This window comes from Triticum aestivum, chromosome 6A (assembly GCF_018294505.1).
Source record: "Triticum aestivum cultivar Chinese Spring chromosome 6A, IWGSC CS RefSeq v2.1, whole genome shotgun sequence".
NCBI lineage: Eukaryota > Viridiplantae > Streptophyta > Magnoliopsida > Poales > Poaceae > Triticum > Triticum aestivum.
In genome coordinates this window covers 8,530,299-8,551,959 of record NC_057809.1, presented here as the reverse complement: position 1 = coordinate 8,551,959, position 21,661 = coordinate 8,530,299, and the positions used below count along the sequence as shown (strand labels likewise).

Below are 21,661 nucleotides of genomic sequence, written 5' to 3'. Positions count from 1 at the left end.
TCAATGGGTCTGCAACATTCAGATCCGTATGTATCTTGCAAATCTCTATGTCTCCCACCTGGACTAGATCCCGGATGGAATTGAAGCGTCTCTTGATGTGCTTGGTTCTCTTGTGAAATCTGGATTCCTTTGCCAAGGCAATTGCACCAGTATTGTCACAAAAGATTTTCATTGGACCCGATGCACTAGGTATGACACGTAGATCGGATATGAACTCCTTCATCTAGACTCCTTCATTTCCTGCTTCCGAAGCAGCTATGTACTCCACTTCACATGTAGATCCCGCTACAACGCTTTGTTTAGAACTGCACCAACTGACAGCTCCACCGTTTAATGTAAACACGTATCCGGTTTGCGATTTAGAATCGTCTGGATCAGTGTCAAAGCTTGCATCAACGTAACCATTTACGACGAGCTCTTTGTCACCTCCATATACGAGAAGCATATCCTTTGTCCTTTTCAGGTATTTCAGGATGTTCTTGACCGCTGTCCAGTGATCCACTCCTGGATTACTTTGGTACCTCCCTGTTAGACTTATAGCAAGGCACACATCAGGTCTGGTACACAGCATTGCATACATGATAGATCCTATCGCCGATGCATAGGGAACATCTTTCATATTCTCTCTATCTTCTGCAGTGGTCAAGCATTGAGTCTTACTCAATTTCACACCTTGTAACACAGGCAAGAATCCTTTCTTTGCTTGATCCATTTTGAACTTCTTCAAAATTTTGTCAAGGTATGTTGTTTGTGAAAGTCCAATTAAGCGTTTTGATCTATCTCTATAGATCTTAATGCCTAATATGTAAGCAGCTTCACCGAGGTCTTTCATTGAAACACTCTTATTCAAGTATCCCTTTATGGTATCCAGAAATTCTATATCATTTCCAATCAATAATATGTCATCCACATATAATATCAGAAATGCTACAGAGCTCCCACTCACTTTCTTGTAAATACAGGCTTCTCCAAAAGTCTGTATAAAACCAAATGCTTTGATCACACTATCAAAACGTTTATTCCAACTCCGAGAGGCTTGCACCAGTCCATAAATGGATCGCAGGAGCTTGCACACTTAGATAGCTCCCTTTGGATCAACAAAACCTTCTGGTTCCATCATATACAACTCTTCTTCCAGAAATCCATTCAGGAATGCAGTTTTGACATCCATCTGCCAAATTTCATAATCACAAAATGCGGCAATTGCTAACATTATTCGGACAGACTTAAGCATCGCTACGGGTGAGAAGGTCTCATCGTAGTCAATGCCTTGAACTTGCCGAAAACCTTTTGCGACAAGTCGAGCTTTGTAGACAGTAATATTACCGTCAGCATCAGTCTTCTTCTTGAAGATCCATTTATTCTCAATTGCTTGCCGATCATCGGGCAAGTCAACCAAAATCCATACTTTGTTCTCATACATGGATCCCATCTCAGGTTTCATGGCTTCAAGCCATTTTGCGGAATCTGGGCTCACCATTGCTTCTTCATAGTTCATAGGTTCATCATGATCTAGCATCATGACTTCCAGAACGGGATTACCGTACCACTCTGGCGCGGATCTTACTCTGGTTGATCTACGAGGTTCAGTAGTATCTTGTTCTGAAGTTTCATGATCATTATCATTGACGTCCTCACTAACTGGTGTAGGTGTCACAGAAACAGTTTTCTGTGATGTACTACTTTCCAATAAGGGAGCAGGTACAGTTACCTCGTCAAGTTCTACTTTCCTCCCACTCACTTCTTTTGAGAGAAACTCCTTCTCCAGAAAGTTTCCGAATTTAGCAACAAAAGTCTTGCCTTCGGATCTGTGATAGAAGGTGTATCCAATAGTTTCCTTTAGACATCCTATGAAGACACATTTCTCCGATTTGGGTTCGAGCTTATCAGGTTGAAGCTTTTTCACATAAGCATCGCAGCCCCAAACTTTCAGAAACGACAACTTCGGTTTCTTGCCAAACCACAGTTCATAAGGCATCGTCTCAACGGATTTTGATGGTGCCCTATTTAACGTGAATGCGGCCGTCTCTAGAGCGTATCCCCAAAACAATAGCGGTAAATTAGTAAGAGACATCATAGATCGCACCATATCCAGTAAAGTACGATTACGACGTTCGGACACACCATCACGCTGAGGTGTACCGGGTGGTGTGAGTTGCGAAACTATTCCACAATTTTTCAAATGTATACCAAACTCGTAACTCAAATATTCTCCTCCACGATCAGATCGTAGAAACTTTATTTTCTTGTTACGATGATTTTCAACTTCACTCTGAAATTCTTTGAACTTTTCAAATGTTTCAGACTTATGTTTCATTAAATAGATATACCCATATCTGCTTAAATCATCTGTGAAGGTGAGAAAATAACAATATCCGCCACGAGCCTCAATATTCATCGGACCACATACATTTGTATGTATGATTTCCAACAAATCTGTTGCTCTCTCCATAGTACCGGAGAACGGCGTTTTGGTCATCTTGCCCATGAGGCACGGTTCGCAAGTACCAAGTGATTCATAATCAAGTGGTTCCAAAAGTCCATCAGAATGGAGTTTCTTCATGCGCTTTACACCGATATGACCTAAACGGCAGTGCCACAAATAAGTTGCACTCTCATTATCAACTCTGCATCTTTTGGCTTCAACATTATGAATATGTGTGTTACTACTATCGAGGTTCAACAAGAATAGACCACTCTTCAAGGGTGCATGACCATAAAAGATATTACTCATATAAATAGAACAACCATTATTCTCTGATTTAAATGAATAACCGTCTCACATCAAACAAGATCCAGATATAATGTTCATGCTTAACGCTGGCACCAAATAACAATTATTTAGGTCTAATACTAATCCCGAAGGTAGATGTAGAGGTAGCGTGCCGACTGCGATCACATCGACTTTGGAACCGTTTCCCACGTGCATCGTCACCTCGTCCTTAACCAATCTTCGGTTGATCCGTAGTCCCTGTTTCGAGTTGCAAATATTAGCAACAGAACCAGTATCAAATACCGAGGTGCTACTGCGAGCATTAGTAAGGTACACATCAATAACATGTATATCACATATACCTTTGTTCACCTTGCCATCCTTCTTATCCGCCAAATACTTGGGGCAGTTCCGCTTCCAGTGACCAGTCTGCTTGCAATAGAAGCACTCAGTTTTAGGCTTAGGTCCAGGTTTGGGTTTCTTCTCTTAAGTAGCAACTTGCTTGCCGTTCTTTTTGAAGTTCCCCTTCTTCTTCCGTTTTCCCTTTTTCTTGAAATTAGTGGTCTTATTGACCATCAACACTTGATGCTCCTTCTTGATTTCTACCTCCGCAGCTTTCAGCATCACGAAGAGCTCGGGAATAGTCTTGTTCATCCCTTGCATATTATAGTTCATCACGAAGCTCTTGTAGCTTGGTGATAGTGATTGAAGAATTCTGTCAATGACGCAATCATCTGGAAGATTAACTCCCAATTTAATCAAGTGATTATTATACCCAGACATTTTGAGTATATGCTCACTGACAGAACTGTTCTCCTCCATCTTGCAGCTATAGAACTTATTGGAGACTTCATATCTCTCAATCCGGGCATTTGCTTGAAATATTAACTTCAACTCCTGGAACATCTCATATGCTCCATGACGTTCAAAACGTCGTTGAAGTCCCGATTCTAAGCTGTAAAGCATGGCACACTGAACTATCGAGTAGTCATCAGCTTTGCTCTGCCAGACGTTCATAACATCCAGCGTTGCTCCTGCAGCAGGCCTGGCACCCAGCGGTGCTTCCAGGACGTAATTCTTCTGTGCAGCAATGAGGATAATCCTCAAGTTACGGACCCAGTCCGTGTAATTGCTACCATCATCTTTCAACTTTGCTTTCTCAAGGAACGCATTAAAATTCAACGGAACAACAGCACGAGCCATCTATCTACAATCAAAAATAAACAAGCAAGATACTAATCAGGTACTAAGTTTCATGATAAATTTAAGTTCAGTTAATCAAATTAATTAAAGAACTCCCACTTAGATAGACATCCCTCTAATCCTCTAAGTGATTACGTGATCCAAATCAACTAAACCATAACCAATCATCACGTGATATGGAGTAGTTTTCAGTGGTGAACATCGTTATGTTGATCATATCTACTATATGATTCACGCTCGACCTTTCAGTCTCCGTGTTCCGAGGCCATATCTGTATATGCTTGGCTCGTCAAGTATAACCTAAGTATTCCGCGTGTGCAACTGTTTTGCACCCGTTGTATTTGAACGTAGAACCTATCACACCCGATCATCACGTGGTGTCTCAGCACGAAGAACTTTCGCAACGGTGCATACTCAGGGAGAACACTTCTTGGTAATTTAGTGAGAGATCATCTTATAATGCTACCGTCAATCAAAGCAAGATAAGATGCATAAAAGGATAAACATCACATGCAATCAATATAAGTGATATGATATGGCCATCATCTTGTGCTTGTGATCTCCATCTCCGAAGCACCGTCGTGATCACCATCGTCACCGGCGTGACACCTTGATCTCCATCGTAGCATCGTTGTCGTCTCGCCAAGCTTGTGCTTCTACGACTACCGCTACCGCTTAGTGATAAAAGTAAAGCATTACATCGCGATTGCATTGCATACAATAAAAAGACAACCATAAGGCTCCTGCCAGTTGCCGATAACTCGGTTACAAAACATGATCATCTCATACAATAAAATTCAGCATCATGTCTTGACCATATCACATCACAACATGCCCCGCAAAAACAAGTTAGACGTCCTCTACTTTGTTGTTGCAAGTTTTACGTGGCTGCTACGGGCTTAAGCAAGAACCAATCTTACCTACGCATCAAAACCACAACGATAGTTTGTCAATTTGACTCCGTTTTAACCTTCGCAAGGACCGGGCGTAGCCATACTCGGTTCAACTAAAGTTGGAGAGACAGTCGCCCGCAAGTCACCTATGTGCAAAGCACGTCAGGGGAACCGGTCTCGCGTAAGCGTACGCGTAATGTTGGTCCGGGTCGTCTCGTCCAACAATGCCGCCGAACCAAAGTATGACATGCTGGTAGGCAGTATGACTTATATAGCCCACAACTCATTTGTGTTCTACTCGTGCATATAACATCAACATAAATAACCTAGGCTCGGATGCCACTGTTGGGTTTCGTAGTAATTTCAAAAAAATTCCTACGCACACGCAAGATCATGGTGATGCATAGCAACGAGAGGGGAGAGTGTGATCTACGTACCCTTGTAGATCAACAGCGGAAGCGTTGACACAACGTAGAGGAAGTAGTCGTACGTCTTCCAGATCCGACCGATCCAAGCACCGTTACTCCGGCACCTCCGAGTTCTTAGCACACGTACAGCTCGATGATGATCCCCGGACTCCGATCCAGCAAAGTGTCGGGGAAGAGTTCCGTCAGCACGACGGCGTGGTGACGATCTTTGATGTTCTACCATCGCAGGGCTTCGCCTAAGCACTGCTACAATATGATCGAGGTGGAATATGGTGGCAGGGGGCACCGCACACGGCTAAGGAACGATCTCAATGATCAACTTGTGTGTAAAGAGGTGCCCCCTGCCCCCGTATATAAAGGAGCCAAGGGGGAGGGGGCTGCCGGCCAGGAGGAGGGCGCAGGAGGAGTCCTACTCCTACCGGGAGTAGGACTCCCCCCCAATCCTAGTTGGACTAGGATTCCCCGAGGGGGAAAGAGAGAGAGAGGGGGGCCGGCCACCTCTCCTAGTCCTAATAGGACTAGGGGAGGGGGGAGGCGCGCGTCCACCTTGGGCTGCCCCTTTCTCCTTTCCACTAAAGCCCATTAAGGCCCATATGGCTCCCGGGGGGTTCCGGTAACCTCCCGGTACTCCGGTAAAATCCCGATTTCACCCGGAACTCTTCCGATGTCAAAATATAGGCTTCCAATATATCAATCTTTATGTCTCGACCATTTCGAGACTCCTCGTCATGTCCGTGATCACATCCGGGACTCGGAACTAACTTCGGTACATCAAAATGCATAAACTCATAATAAATGTCATCGTAACGTTAAGCGTGCGGACCCTAAGGTTCGAGAATAATGTAGACATGACTGAGACACATCTCCGGTCAATAACCAATAGCGGGACCTGGATGCCCATATTGGCTCCTACATATTCAATGAAGATCTTTATCGGTCAGACCGCATAACAACATACGTTGTTCCCTTTGTCATCGGTATGTTACTTGCCCGAGATTCGATCGTCGGTATCCAATACCTAGTTCAATCTCGTTACCGGCAAGTCTCTTTACTCGTTCTGTAATACATCATCCCGCAACTAACTCATTTAGTTGCAATGCTTGCAAGGCTTAAGTGATGTGCATTACCGAGAGGGCCCAGAGATACCTCTCCGACAATCGGAGTGACAAAACCTAATCTCGAAATACGCCAACCCAACATGTACCTTTGGAGACACCTGTAGTACTCCTTTATAATCACCCAGTTACGTTGTGACGTTTGGTAGTACCCAAAGTGTTCCTCTGGTAAACGGGAGTTGCATAATCTCATAGTTATAGGAACATGTATAAGTCATGAAGAAAGCAATAGCAACATACTAAACGATGGGGTGCTAAGCTAATGGAATGGGTCATGTCAATCAGATCATTCTCTTAATGATGTGATCCCGTTAATCAAATAACAACTCATTCTTCATGGTTAGGAAACATAACCATCTTTGATTAAAGAGCTAGTTAAGTAGAGGCATACTAGTGACACTTTGTTTGTCTATGTATTCACACATGTATTATGTTTTCGGTTAATACAATTCTAGCATGAATAATAAACATTTATCATGATTATAAGGAAATAAATAATAACTTTATTATTGCCTCTAGGGCATATTTCCTTCACCTACCTCTTTTGCGATGCCCTGTTAGGCCTACTGGGCTAGCGGGCCTGCATCCTGGCCCAACTTGAATTTGGGTTTCTAGTCGTATGCATGCCGCTGTGGCCGAGTAGGTGGGCTTTTTTTCTTATTTTTTTGCTTTATTTATTTTTGTGAATAACTTAACTTTGAAAATAGATTTTTCAGTGATTCTTTTTTATTATGTTTAATATTAGTGTGTTTTATCATTATATTCAATTTTGTAATGCTTAGGTTATTTAAAAAATGAAATGCCTTTGTAACGGATGAGTTTTTGTCCGAAACCCTGATACTTCGAAACAGATTGTCCATTTTGTACACGAAGTGCATCCAGTTTTTGCGGTAACCCTCTCTACTTTTTTGCACATGCTATGTCGGTGAAATTATGATACCATGCCAACTTTCATCCTTTTCTGAGTTCATTTGAAATGCTTTTCAATTTCAGGGTCATTTAGCTGAAAAAATTAGTAAATGCTTGAAAGAATTTGCTTGCACATAAAATTTCTTCGCGTTTCAAATGCCAAAACACATAACTAGCTACCCTAACTATTACAGAGATTCCCTCCTGGGTGTGAAACACAGAAGAAAGTGATGATAGTTAAGCCGATCACATCCCAGATCTTTCAGTGTGAAACTTTTTGTTCGCGTGTGTCCCTTTGCGTCGTAGCCATGGAAAATCTTCATCATTTAATGGGATGCTCGGGTCAATATTCACTGTGAATGGAGCAATTTCATCAAACTTTTCATAATCTTCTGACTTGTCTGTCTTGTCATCCACTCCCACGATGTTTCTCTTCCCAGAAAGAACTATGTGCCGCTTTGGCTCATCGTACGATGCATTCGCTTCCTTATATTTTCTTTTTCTTGGCTTGGTAGACATGTCCTTCACATAGAAAACCTGTGCCACATCATTGGCTAGGACGAATGGTTCGTCTGCATACGCAAGATTGTTGAGATCCACTGTTGTCATTCCGTACTGCGGGTCTTCCGTTACCCCGCCTCGTGTCATATTGACCCATTTGCACCGAAACAAAGGGACCTTCAAACCACGTCGATAGTCAAGTTCCCATATGTCCTGTATATAACCATAATATGTTTCCTTTCCCGTCTTGGTTTCTGCATCAAAGCGGACACCACTGTTTTGGTTGGTGCTCTTCTTATCTTGGGCAATCGTGTAAAATGTATTACCATTTATCTCGTATCCTTTGAAAGTCATTATATTCGAAGATGGTAACTGGGACAGCAAGTACAGGTCATCTTCAATAGAGGTGTCATGCATGGTACGTGCTTGCAACCAGCTGGCGAAACTCCTGGTTTGTTCACGTGTAATCTAGTCATCAGACCGCTCCGGGTGTTTGGAGCGTAGCAAATTATTGTGTTCATCCATATACGGAGCCACCAAGGCGGAATTCTGTAGAACTGTGTAGTGTGCTTCAGTGAGAGAATGTCCGTCCATACATATTGTTTGTTCCCCTCCTAGCGTGCCTTTTCCATCCAGTCCGCCCTTATGCCGCGATTCAGGAACACCAATCGGCTTAAGGTCAGGAATAAAGTCAATACAAAACTCAATGACCTCCTCATTTTGACGGCCCTTGGAGATGCTTCCTTCTGGCCTAGCACGATTATGAACATATTTCTTTAAGACTCCCATGAACCTCTCAAAGGGGAACATATTGTGTAGAAATACAGGACCCAAAACGTTAATCTCTTCGCATAGGTGAACTAGGACGTGCGTCATGATGTTGAAGAAGGATGGTGGGAACACCAACTCGAAACTGACAAGACATTGCACCAAATCATTCTGTAACCTTGGTATGATTTCTGGATCGATTACCTTCTGAGAGATTGCATTGAGAAATGCACATAGCTTCACAATGGCTAATCGAACGTTTTCCGGTAGAAGCCCCCTCAATGCAACCGGAAGCAGTTGCGTCATAATCACGTGGCAGTTATGAGACTTTAGGTTCTGGAACTTTTTCTCTGCCATGTTTATTATTCCCTTTATATTCGACGAGAAGCCAGACGGTACCTTAATACTGAGCAGGCATTCAAAGAAGATTTCCTTCTCTTCTTTGGTAAGAGCATAGCTTGCATGACCCTGATGTATGCCGTCTTTTCCGTGCATACGTTGCTGGTCCTCCCGTGCCTCAGGTGTATCTTTTGTCTTCCCATACACGCCCAAGAAGCCAAGCAGGGTCACACAAAGATTCTTCGTCACGTGCATCACGTCGATTGCGGAGCGGACCTCGAGGTCTTTCCAATAGGGCAGGTCCGAAAATATAGATTTCTTCTTCCACATGGGTGCGCGTTCGTCAGCGTCATTCGGAACAGGTTGTCCACCAGGACCCTTTCCAAAGACCACCTTCAAATCCTTGACCATATCATGTACATGAGCACCAGTACGGTGGCGAGGCTTCGTCCGGTGATCCGCCTCACCTTTGAAATGCTTGCCTTTCTTTCTTACGGGATGCCTGCTCGGAAGAAATCGACGATGTCCCAGGTACACATTCTTATTAGCCAAATATATACTGTCGGTATCGTCCAAACAGTGCGTGCATGCGCGGTATCCCTTGTTAGTCTGTCCTGAAAGATTACTGAGAGCAGGCCAATCATTGATGGTCACGAACAGCAACGCCTTTAGGTCAAATTCTTCCCCCATGTGCTCATCCCACGCACGTACACCTATTCCATTCCACAGTTATAAGAGTTCTTCAACTAATGGCCTTAGGTACACATCAGTGTCATTGTCAGGTTGCTTAGGGCCTTGGATGAGCACTGGCATCATAATGAACTTCCGCTTCATGCACAACCAAGGAGGAAGGTTATACAAACATAGAGTCACAGGCCAGGTGCTATGGTTGCTGTTCTGCTCCCCAAAAGTATTAATGCCATCTGCGCTTAGACCAAACCATACGCTCCTTGCGTCATCTGCAAACTCCTTCCCGTACTTTCTTTTGATTTTTCTCCACTGCGACCCGTCAGCGGGTACTCTCAACTTTCCGTCTTTCTTACGGTCTTCTCTGTGCCATCGCATCGCCTTGGCATGCTCTTTGTTTTGGAACAAACGTTTCAACCGTGGTATTATAGGAGCATACCACATCACCTTGGCAGGAATCTTCTTCCTCGGGCGCCGGCCCTCGACATCACCAGGGTCATCGCGGCTGATATTATAGCGCAATGCACCACATACCGGGCAAGCTTTCAAATCCTCGTACTCACCGCGGTAGAGGATGCAATCATTAGGGCATGCATGTATCTTCTGCACCTCTAACCCTAGAGGGCAGACAGCCTTCTTTGCTTCGTACGTACTCTCGGGCAATTCGTTGTCCTTTGGAAGCATATCCTTTATCATTACCAGCAACTTTCCAAATCCCTTGTCAGATACACCATTCTCTGCCTTCCATTGTAGCAATTCCAGTGTGGTGCCCAACTTTTTCTTGTCACCTACGCAATTCGGGTACAACAATTTTTTGTGATCCTCTAACATGCGCTGCAACTTCTTCTTCTCCAAATCACTTGCGCAGTTTCTCTTTGCATCGGCAATGGCCCGACCTAGATCATCAACGGGCTCATCTGAAGCCTCTTCTTCAGCTTCTTCCCGCATTGCCGGCTCAGCTACTTCCCGCATTACCGGCTCAGCTTCTTCCCCCATTGTTGTATCATCGTATTCAGGGAACCCATGGCCAGGATAGCTGTCGTCGTCCTCTTCTTCTTCATTGTCTTCCATCATAACCCCTCTTTCTCCATGCTTGGTCCAAACATTATAATGGGGCATGAAACCGGACTTAAACAGGTGGAAGTGAATGGTTCTTGACGTAGAGTAATTGTGACCATTCTTACAGCGAGCACATGGACAAGGCATAAAACCATCCGCCCGCTTGTTTGCCTCAGCCGCAAGCATAAAAGTATGCACGCCCTCAACGAACTGGGGAGAGCATCGGTCATCGTACATCCATTGCCGGCTCATCTTCATTACACAACACCGAATAGACCAAATTAATACAAGTTCATACATAAAGTTCATACAACACTTAAATGCAACAAACAAATAACTCTCTAGCTAAAGCATTTAAATGCAACAACAAATACGATCAAGATTGCAACTAAGGTAACAATGGATCCAACAACATAATGATACCAAGCCTCACTATCGATGGCATATTTTCTAATCTTTCTAATCTTCAAGCGCATTTTCTCCATCTTGATCTTGTGATCATCGACGACATCGGCAACATGCAACTCCAATTCCATATTCTCCCCTCAATTCTTTTCAATTTTTCTTTCAAGTACTCGCTTTCTCTTTCAACTAAATTTAACCTCTCGACAATAGGGTCGGTTAGAATTTCCGGTTCACATACCTCCTAGAAAAATTGCATATAAATCAAATACTAGCACACATATATATATATCCTCCCAAATTACTAAACTCACAAATTAATCACTATATAAAGCATTGCAAGAGCATATCTAGCAATGAGAGATGAAAGGACAAAGTTGCTAACCTTTGTGATCATTTGAATGGATGGGGGCCTTCAAATCTTGACAAATTTTGGGCAAAATGTGTGATGAGCTCGAGAGGAAGAGGGGAAGAACAGAGAGGAGAGGGGAAAGGGGAAGAACAGAGCGAGCTCGGGTGGACGAAGGGTTTATGTAGGACGACCTTTAGTACCAGTTCGTGCCAAGAACCGGTACTAAAGGGGCTGGAGGGGCCCCAGTCTGACAACATCTTGCCACCACCCTCATTAGTACCGGTTCGTGGCACGAACCGGCGCTAAAGGTTCGCCACGAACCAGTACTAATGAAAGCGGCCCGGCTAGCCGTTGGAACCGGCACTAATGTATACATTAGTGCCGGCTCAAATACAAACCGGCACTAATGTGCTTCACGTTTGACCCTTTTTCTACTAGTGAGTTCAAGAGGTCTCTAGTAGGGGAGCGATGAAACTCCTTGTTACACTTAGTGCGGAGGTTGATGGACGTTCAACTCTCAGATCAGGAGACACCTTGAACTGGAAGCTACCGGGTAATGGAGTGTTGTCGGTCAAATCGATGTACTTAGACCTTATTAATTCTGGCCCAATCCCGAGATTGATACACATTTGGAAAGTTAAGGTTCCCTTGCGAATCAAAATTTTTATGTCGTTTGTGCACAAGCAAGTGATCCTTACCAAAGATAACTTACTAAAGCGACGATGGGTAGGTAGTTCTCGATGTTGCTTTTGTGTTCATGATGAAACAATTCAACACTTATTTATCGATTGCCCTCTCGCGAAGTTACTTTGGCAGTCCGTACATATAGCTTTTAATATTATCCCTCCAGTTAGTATTGATGCTTTGTTTGGGATGTGGATAAATGGAGTGAATCCTGAGATTGCGTCAAGTATTCTGATTGGAATATGCGCACTTCTTTGGGCTATATGGAACTGCAAGAACGATATGTTCTTTAACAAACTTTCTATGATTAACTTCTTGCAGGTTATCTTCAGAGCTACGGCATGGATCTGTACGTGGTTGCTGCTCACTCCTACGGGCTCCGGAAAGCATTTGGCTACTGGGTGCAACCGATGGGAGATGGTCGCACGGGCTATCTTCAACCGGTTTGGATGGCGAGCGCATAATAGGATAGGTCCTTAATGTCTTTTTGTCCAGCCGGTTGTGGCTTTGAGTTGCTTTATCTTTTTTTTTTGCTCTGTATTCTGCAGACTAGACTATTTGTTTTGCTGAACTTGCTTTAATAAAGTGGCCACATGCATCTCTCCAATGCAGAGGCCAGGGGAAGTCCTCCTTTTCAATAGAAAAAAAAATCAAAATTTTAAATCCCGAGAAAGTGCAGATGTTTTCTCTGGTCCATTATTCATTAAAACGAAAGAACAGTGTCACCATGTCGTGCAGTGCTGGGGATGGGGTTCTTTTTTTTTTTGAGACAATGGGCAGCTGCATTACATTCATTCAGCAAATGTTTCAGAACAAATGATGGTCCTGATTACATCAGGTACAACATTAAACCAGCAGGACCCAGGGTCATGCTCTGCAGATCTAGCAAGAACATGAGCTGCCACATTACATGATCGGTTGACATGAGTAAACATACAAGATTTAAACTTAAAAGCCCTACTTTTGATGTCATATATTACGACACCTATCTGAGATCTATCAGTTGTCACATTCTTCACCTTATTCACTACAGTAGAGCAATCAGATGCCATAATAATAGATTGGAAGCCAGCTTCTTCAATGAATGATAAGGCATGTCGCACCGCTATGGCTTCAGCAAGTTCTGGGTCTTCCACCTGGTCCACATAGCATCTGCAAGCAGGCCGTACTACTCCCAGATGGTCACGGATGACAACTCTGATACCCATACGACACGAGTCTGAGAAGATTGCCGCATCTGTATTGATCAGAACCGACCCTTCCAGTGGTAGCGACCACTTTGGGGTTCATGAACCTGCTCAAGACTCTTTGGAGGATTTGGCACATTCGCAATGAACTGACATATAGAAATCCTGCTCCACCAACCGAAGGGTTGCGCACATGTTCCAAAAAGTTTCATCGTGGGGACCCGGTGAAGGAGAGGATGGTCCTTACTGATTTGACTAGTAGCGCACTCACTGCAGGAAACAGGGATCCAAAGTCCTTGTCAGGTTGTGGCTGGTCATGAGGCTGGTTGCGGATCACCTAGACAAGGTTGACAATATTGTCAATTGGATGGCGGAGACACGTGGCATGTTGATCGGCGTGAGAAGTGGTGGTCCTTCCAAAAAATCTGACGTTATTTCTTTCAGCATGCCACAACTTTCGTGACTCATGATCAACTACCATAAAAGCGAGTTATTATGTTTTGGATGAGCCAAGGGTGCGGCTGCTGAGTATGCTAAATTATTCGACTGTGAGCAAGGTCAATTTCATATTTCCCTGTATTGGTATTCCCATCCATTATCGGAGACTCCAATACGGACTGGAGATATGAGGAGCGCATAAGGAAACGTCTTAGTGTCTAAAAAGGGCAGGCTCCTCTCAGTTGGAGGGAGCCTCGTTCTCATCAATGCGGTTCCCCATAATATGGTTTTCTATATGGTCTCCTTTTCACAAGTTCCTAAAGGGGTCTTGCAGAGGATGGACTACTTTAGATCCTGATTCTTTTGCCAAAGCAATAGTGAAATAGAAAAATCAACAGACCAATTGGGATGTGGTTCCTCCCTAGACCCTTCGTGCTCGACAATCCATCAATCCATGGCAAAACGATCATCCAACTGATTAGCGCTAGCAGGACAACATCCCATCAATCTATGGCATTATCGTAGTTAGTAGTTCCACTCAACAAAAAAAGACGGGTGGGAGATGGCGGACACGCGCTGGCGGGTCACGTTCGCCCCGGATCTCATGGCGGCGAGATCTGTCACGTTCGAGGCCGGCGGGCTCCTCCTCCGACAGGATGCGTTGCGCATCGTGTTGCTCAACGATCGGGGTGGCACGGTCGACACCCGTTCTTTGCGCACCGACGAGGTGATCGATATCGGGTACATCATTCCTTTCCCTTGCCACTTTGCTAGGGTTTGGGATCGTCTCCCTTCTCACGCGTCTTCGGGGTTGCCGCCGGCGAATCGGGATGCCGGCGAGTCATCGCGCGGTGGTGCGCCGCGTGATTTCGGTTCTATTGAGATGTCGCGAAATTTGGGGGTGGTACGTGGGGGGCGGCCCGGTTCCTACCCCTCCGCTGAACCGGGGATCTTGGGGCGTCGACCGGCAGAAAACCGCGGCTCCGGTCCGGATCTGCGACACGTGGGGCGAGATGCATCTGACCGCCATGGGCGGACCGCGGCTAGGGTTTCGTCCCCTGGTATATATCTGGGCGCCGCTGCCCCCCCCCCCAATTTTAGATCTGGAGGATTGCTTGCTCCACTTCTGGGAGTCGCCTATGAGAGAGAAAGCTAGGGTTCATCCATCCTTTTCATGGTGGGAAGGGGAAATTCGTGGGGATCCTAGATCGTTTGCTCAAGTTGTTTCATCTCCTCCCACCAAGCCTGCAGTAGATCCCAACTTCGATCCACCTAAGATGAGGGAAGAAGGGTTTGGTGCTAGCCGCCATGGCCACGACGTGGGCCGCTTCAACCGTGGCGAGGGGCGCGGTCATGGGGATGGAGGCGGTCACGGGCGCGCGGGAGGCGGCAGTGGGGGGAGTGGGCATGGCCGGGAGAGCCATGTCTGGACTCGCAAGACGGCCGGGGCCTCCTCCTCCAACGTCCCGTCCAGATCTGATGAGACGGGATTCGAACGATGGGAGAAAGCTGCGGGGGCCAGCCAAGATGCCCTTTCTCATCAGGAGTGCTGGGGCTTTGATGGGGGTGACAAGTCTCTCCACAACTCCGACAACTCTGCGCCTCATGTTAAGCTGCGTGAGATTCCCCTTAATCCTGATCCTATGGTTGCGTCTTCTGAATCTTGTCAAATCTGCAATCTGTTAGGCCATCCTACTGCTAGATGCCCCCAGGCGCTTTGTGTTAGATGCAAGAAGAAAGGTCACACCTCTGTTATCTGCACTTCCTTCCTTCCTTGGGAGTGCATACCTGCGATGTGTTCTTTCCAAGCTAAAGGGCAAGGTTTTCATTATATCCATGATTACTTTGTTAGTAGTCAGAACAATGATAGGATTGTTAAGGTCATTATTACCATAGTTGAGGGGGAGATTACCACCAAGCAGCTAGTGGATGAGTTTGAGAAATACATTGGGCAGGGATGGCGCTGCTCGGTCCATCTGATTGCACCAAATCAATATGTGATGCGTTTTCCAACCAGAGAGAGGTGGATAGAGTTGTCTTTGTTGAATACATTACTCTCAAGTCTCTAGGAGTGGTCGTTCGTATCACCCTGTGGTCTGAGGATGTGGAATCTGAGGGCTTGCTGGAAGTGGGTTGGGTAAAGATTAGCAAGATCCCCCCAACAAGTGCTGTGAAAAAATGTTGCTTTTGTTCAAGGCTTAGTTGGGGTGACCCTGGACATAGATATGTCTACTCTCCACCGTCCCTCCTCTGTTCGTGCTAAACTGGGATGCCGCAATATCTATAAGCTTCCCACGTCAGTTGAAGGGTGTCTGGGAGGATGTTTTTATCGTTTTCAGTATGAGGTTGAGGAGATTTTGGTGAAGAATGTGGTCCAGGAAGAAGAACCCGTCCAGATCCCACGCTATGCTGGCCAAAGAGTGATGACACCTAAGCGCAAACGGGATGATACGCCACCTGATGAGAAAAATAAGTCCTCTGAAAAGAATGATAACAAAAATACCTCTTCTTATTGTGGCGGCAAGGCCTGTTGCATGCCGTCACCTGATGAGAAGAAGGAAGTTCCTGAAGAAAGCAACACTTCTGAAAAAGTGAAACTAGTGGGGCTAACGGTCCGTTGCTGATTGAGGAAATGGCACTGGAACTTGCTGCTTCATATTCTCAGCAAAATGTTTCTATGGTGGCCCCTTCTCAGGATGAATGTGGTCTTGATCCTGTTGATCATGAACCTAACTACGATCAATCTCTGAAGGTGACTACTGATGTTACTTCACCTTCCTATGGTTCCGTTGCTAGTACTGTTTCTAACTCTGATCAGATCTCTGAGGTGGTGGGAGAGGTGGAAGAAAACACGAAGACCTCCAAGGATTACACGATACAACTTCCTCATCCTGATTGCGAGGAGATTATTCCTACACCACCACTTTCCCTTGAGCTACATCTTCGGTTCAGCCAACGCAACACACACCTTCATCACATGGATATGGAGGCGAGGGCCACCCATCTAGCCAATGTCAAAAACTTGAAAGGTAACACTAATCTCGTTAAACACAATGCTTTTGCTGCCCTGGCCGATTCTGGAATTATTAGCCATGCTACTAAAATGGGGGTGTTGATTCCTGATAATGATTTCTCCTCTGCTGATATTCTGAGGGAAATGGAATCTGTTAGGGTTAGTTTGGTAGATAAAAACACCAATCCCCATGATGATCAGGGGGATGATATGTTTATCATTAATGGGCTGGGTAAGGACACCCCTCTAAATTTAACATGTCTTGATGAAGATGAGACTGTTAATGAGAAGCTAGTGAAATCTAAATCCGCTAAGAAAAATAGAAAGAAGGTGGATGTCAGACTACCTAGGCCTGTGACTAGGAGTCAGAAAAAGAGAAACGATGCTGCTGCTGAGACAGGTGGCTCTACCCTGCCTCCTGGTAGGGCCACCAGAGCCAGAAAACACACCAATTGTTCCAAATGAGAGGCCTCATTTGGAACTGCAGAGGGGTGGGCAAAAAAGGAATGGCCACTTGCCTCTCTGACCTCATTAGTGATCATTCCATTGACTTCCTAGGTTTACAGGAGACTTTGAAGAAAGACTTCTCCCCTAAAATTATCAGGAGATTTGACCCCTTTGGTAATTTTCATTGGGAATGGGTGCCTGTTGTAGGTAGATCTGGTGGGATTTTATGTGGTATCCGCACCAACACCCTGGAGGTGTTGGGTTGCACCAAGGGGAGGTATGTTTTGCAGTTAAACATCAAATATTTTAAAACAAAAAAAGCCTGGATTCTCTTTGTGGTTTATGGCTCTGCTCATGAGGAGCACAAGGATGATTTCTTGAGAGAATTAGCATCCTTTTGCAATAGCACAGATTTACTCTATATTGTGGGTGAAGACTTCAATATTCTTAGACATAATGGTGAAAAGAACAAGAAGATGCAGCATTCCAAATCTTCTGATTTGTTCAATGCCATCATTAATACTCTGGGCCTAGAGAAATTTATATGAGTGGGGGCAAATATACCTGGACTAACAATCAATCTCATCCTACGCTCGAGAAACTGGACAGGGTTCTGATGTCAGACTCCTCAGAACAATTGTTCTCCTTGGTTTCCATGAGAAAGTTGGTCAGAGAGCTCTCTGACCAAAACCCACTCCTTTTGTATACTGATGAGGAAAAGAGAGAACCTTCCAAAGCTCGAGAGTTTCGCTTCGATCTCTCCTGGCTAAAAGATGATAGGTTCCTCCACCTAGTTGCTAGAATCTAGAATAGGAAAGTTGCAGCCTCAGACCCCATTAACATCTTAAACATTAAACTCAAGAGGTTTAAATCCTAGTTCCAAGGATGGGGCTCGGAAAAATTTGGACATGCTAAAAGACGCAAAGAAGATCTGAGGACCGAGCTGGAAATGTTGGAAGAGGCAGAAGAGGACGGCCTTTTGCCTCTCGAGCTTTATGGCAGGAAGGTTGATGTGTGTGTCGAGCTGTATGAGTTGTTAGCTGAGGAAGAGATATACTGGCTCCAGCAATCCCATGAACGTTGGCTCTTGAGAGGAGACCGCAATACGGACTACTTCCATAAAATAGCCAATGGCCGTAAACGGAAAAACACCATCCATGCACTAAAATGCGGAGACGTGGAGATGGAAGGCACTGACGCCCTTCTTACTCATGACACTAATTTCTATAAAGAATTGTTTGGCCCGGCCCCTGGAAATATATTTCACCTTGATCCTGATACTTGGGCAGATAATGAGTAATTGACAGCTGAGAATAATGCTGATCTTACTAGGGCCCGGGGCCTGATAACATTCGTGCTGAATTTTATCAGTGCTGCTGGGATATAGTAAAAAAACGATATTATGCATATCTTTGATAGTTTTCATAAGGGCTCCCTAGATGTGCAGCGTCTTAATTATGGGATTATTACGCTGTTACCCAAACTGTCTGGTGCTGATCGTATTCAGCAATTTCGGCCCATTTGCCTGCTCTGTTGCCCGTACAAACTTATCACGGAAGTCATGGACAGGAGGGTTGCTAAGTATGCTGACAACCTTTATCAGTCCTACCCAGAATGCTTTTGTGAAAGGTAGAAGCATTATGGATGGGGTTCTAGCCCTGCATGAACTCCTCAACTATACTCATGTCAAAAAAAGGTTGGGGTAGTCCTCAAAATTGACTTCGAGAAAGCGTACGATAAAGTTAACTGGGATTTCCTGTTGGAATGCCACAAACTTTGAGGTTTTGATCAAAAATGGTGCGGGTGGGTGGAGCAGATTCTCTGCGATGGCATGGTGAGCATCAAGCTTAACAATTGTGTGGGACCGTACTTCCAGAGTGCTAAAGGGGTACGGCAAGGGGACACCCACTCCACTTTCCTTTTTAACCTTGTCGTCGAGTGCTTGACCAAAATGATCAAAAATGCCCAGAAAACAACCTTATTGTAGGTTTGGCCCCTGACTTGATCCGTAATGGAGTCGCGGTCTTGCAATATGCGGATGACACGATCATTTGCTTAGAACATGATTTGAAAAAAGCTGTGAACTTAAGACTGCTCCTGTACACTTTCGAAATGATGTCTGGGCTCAAAGCTAACTTCCATAAAAGCGAGATTCTTACTATTGGGGGATATGATCACATTAATAAATCTTATGCGGAACTCTTCAACTGTGATATTGGTCATTTCCCCCTTAAGTACTTAGGGATGCCTGTAAGTTTTACTGCCCTAAGGAACTCTGACTAGGAGTTCATTGTTGATAAATACTTAGTCAGATTTGATGCTTGGGTGGGTAATGCTACGTCCGTGGGAGGGAGACACACCCTGTTGGGCTCAGTGGTCACCCAACTATCCCTTTATCACGTGTCCATGTGGCTTATGAACAAAACCTTTGTGGAAAGGCTTGATAAATATAGGAGGAGGTTTTTCTGGCAGGGTTGCAATAAAAAACACCGTTACCATCTAGTCAGATGGAGCAGAATATGTAGATCCAAAGAGAAAGGCAGTCTGGGCATTAAGGACTTACGCAAGCAAAACATCAGCCTTATGCTCAAATGGTAGTGGAAACTTGATACCCAAACTGGGATTTGGCAAGATATCGTGAAAGCCAGATACCTACGCAATCAGGAAGTTGCGACCGTCGGGCCTCATTTCAATGATTCACCCTCCTGGAAAATCTTGCTAAAAATTAAGGAGTTATATATGATTGGAAGAAAAATCCATACGGGGTCTGGTAACCTGACTCGGTTATGGAAAGACTCCATCAACGGGCTGCCCCCGTTCATGGAACAATTCCCTTGTCTCTTCAGTATCTGTGCGGTACAGGATTGCACTGTGGACAAGTTGGAATCTGTGGTCTGTACTGACTTCTTTCGCGGAAGATTGGACAATGAGCTAATGGATCAATGGCTGAAGTTGAGAGAGTGTGTTCACGGGATGAATCTGTCAGGCGACAGAGACTCTGTTTACTGGGGCCTGAACAAATCAGGTAAGTTTACTACCAAATCCATGTACAAATGGCTAGAAAAACCTCTTAGTGGGTGCAACTACAAATGTATTTGGAAAGATAAACTTCCACTCAAGATACAGATCTTCCTTTGGCAACTCTCCCAAGATGCGGTGCTTACTAGGCATGTAATGCGCCAACTGAAGTGTCCAGGGAACCCTGTGTGCTCTTTTGCCACCAAATTGAAACATCCCAACATTTGTTTTTTGATTGTTCTGTGGTTAAGGTTGTATGGCGATCGATTGGGGTCACTCTCGGGACAGATCTATGTCCCCGTAACTACTGGCAGTTCTTTGTTTGGTGCCACTCTTTCCTGTCGGGATTTGACTCGTTTTATACTGTGGCTCTTGGGGCAGTCACTTGGTCCATTTGGCTGGCTCGGAACAAAGCCACCTTTGAGAAAAAATGATCAAATATCCTTTTGAGATTGTCTTGACGGCAGTTTCTTTTCTCTTGTATTGGGCAGGTCTGCAAGCTGGGGACGACATCAAGCAACTTCGAGCGGGTGCTGAGATGATTCGCAACGGGGCCCTGCTGCTGATGAGGGCCTGCGACGCGTCCAAGGGTGGAATGTGAGGAAGTTGCACTGGGTGCTATGTCGTTGGTCTCTTTTGGCTACTGTTCGCTGGGTGGCTTCGTAGTTGTAGCCTCTTAAACTGAAAACTGTTTAGCCATGCTCTATGATGGCTTTATTGTAATAGGACTAGCGTTATTCGGGTGCTGATCAGGTTTTCGCCCCATAGCACTTGTTTCGATGCCGGGCGAGTGCGGTGGATTTCCTAGCAGTGCGTTGAACTCGATCTCCCCTTCTCCCTGCTCCTGGATTTTGTTTCAAACTTTGTATTTCCGTTTTAAGTAATGGAAAGGGGGATAGCCCGGTTCAAAAAAAATTGGGATGTGGTTTAATGAACAAAATATCAAGGTGGTCTTGTATTAATCGCTAGATTCCCGATTAGTTTCTTGTCAGATCGGTAAATCGATCCAAATGATATATAAAAGATAAGACATAATCTTAGCGGTCATCCAACGATAAATGATAAATTAGCCGATAAACCGTTGAATCGAATGATATTTTAAACATTGAATAGCGTCACATGAAATTGCACTAGTAGTAGTCATCTTAATGTTGACGACAAGCATCCAGAGTCCTTGTCACATTGGCTGATCATTAGCTGGTTTTAGAACACCTAGACGAGGTTGAGGAAAGACACATGTGCGCCTTGGTGGTAGTTAGAAGCGGCTGTCCTTGCAAAGAAGGAAGATGATACACTTTTTTTACTGTCCTACTAATTTACTAGCCGACCAATGAGCTTATTGCCATAGAAACGTGGGTATTCTCTTCCGGTTGCCTCTCAATCCTAGCATGATATCAATGTGCTAGTTAGAGCATGGTTAATAATATAGTTAGCTGATAGCTATATGGAACTGCACTCATACAATAATGTGGGCTATAAGGTTGGCTATTACATTATTGCTTTTT

The 21,661-nt window shown here is 44.7% G+C and overlaps 1 protein-coding gene across 4 annotated transcripts; it reads left to right on the top strand.

Moving 5' to 3' along the window:
- The first annotated feature begins 14,774 nt into the window (after nucleotides 1–14,774).
- LOC123131619 (5E5 antigen) lies at nucleotides 14,775–21,079 on the top strand. 4 transcript variants are annotated; one of them, XM_044551281.1, is made up of 3 exons: nucleotides 14,790–16,430; nucleotides 16,497–16,707; nucleotides 20,648–21,078. In XM_044551281.1, the coding sequence occupies exons 1-3, from the start codon at nucleotides 16,311–16,313 to the stop codon at nucleotides 20,755–20,757; spliced, it is 441 nt and encodes a 146-aa protein (XP_044407216.1). In that variant the 5' UTR covers nucleotides 14,790–16,310; the 3' UTR covers nucleotides 20,758–21,078. The 4 variants fall into 4 exon arrangements, 3 of the variants coding, with proteins under 3 accessions (XP_044407215.1, XP_044407216.1, XP_044407214.1); XM_044551280.1 differs by having other exon boundaries at nucleotides 14,775–16,707; nucleotides 20,648–21,079; XR_006464220.1 differs by having other exon boundaries at nucleotides 14,781–16,707; nucleotides 20,648–21,079.
- Nucleotides 21,080–21,661: the final 582 nt, after the last annotated feature.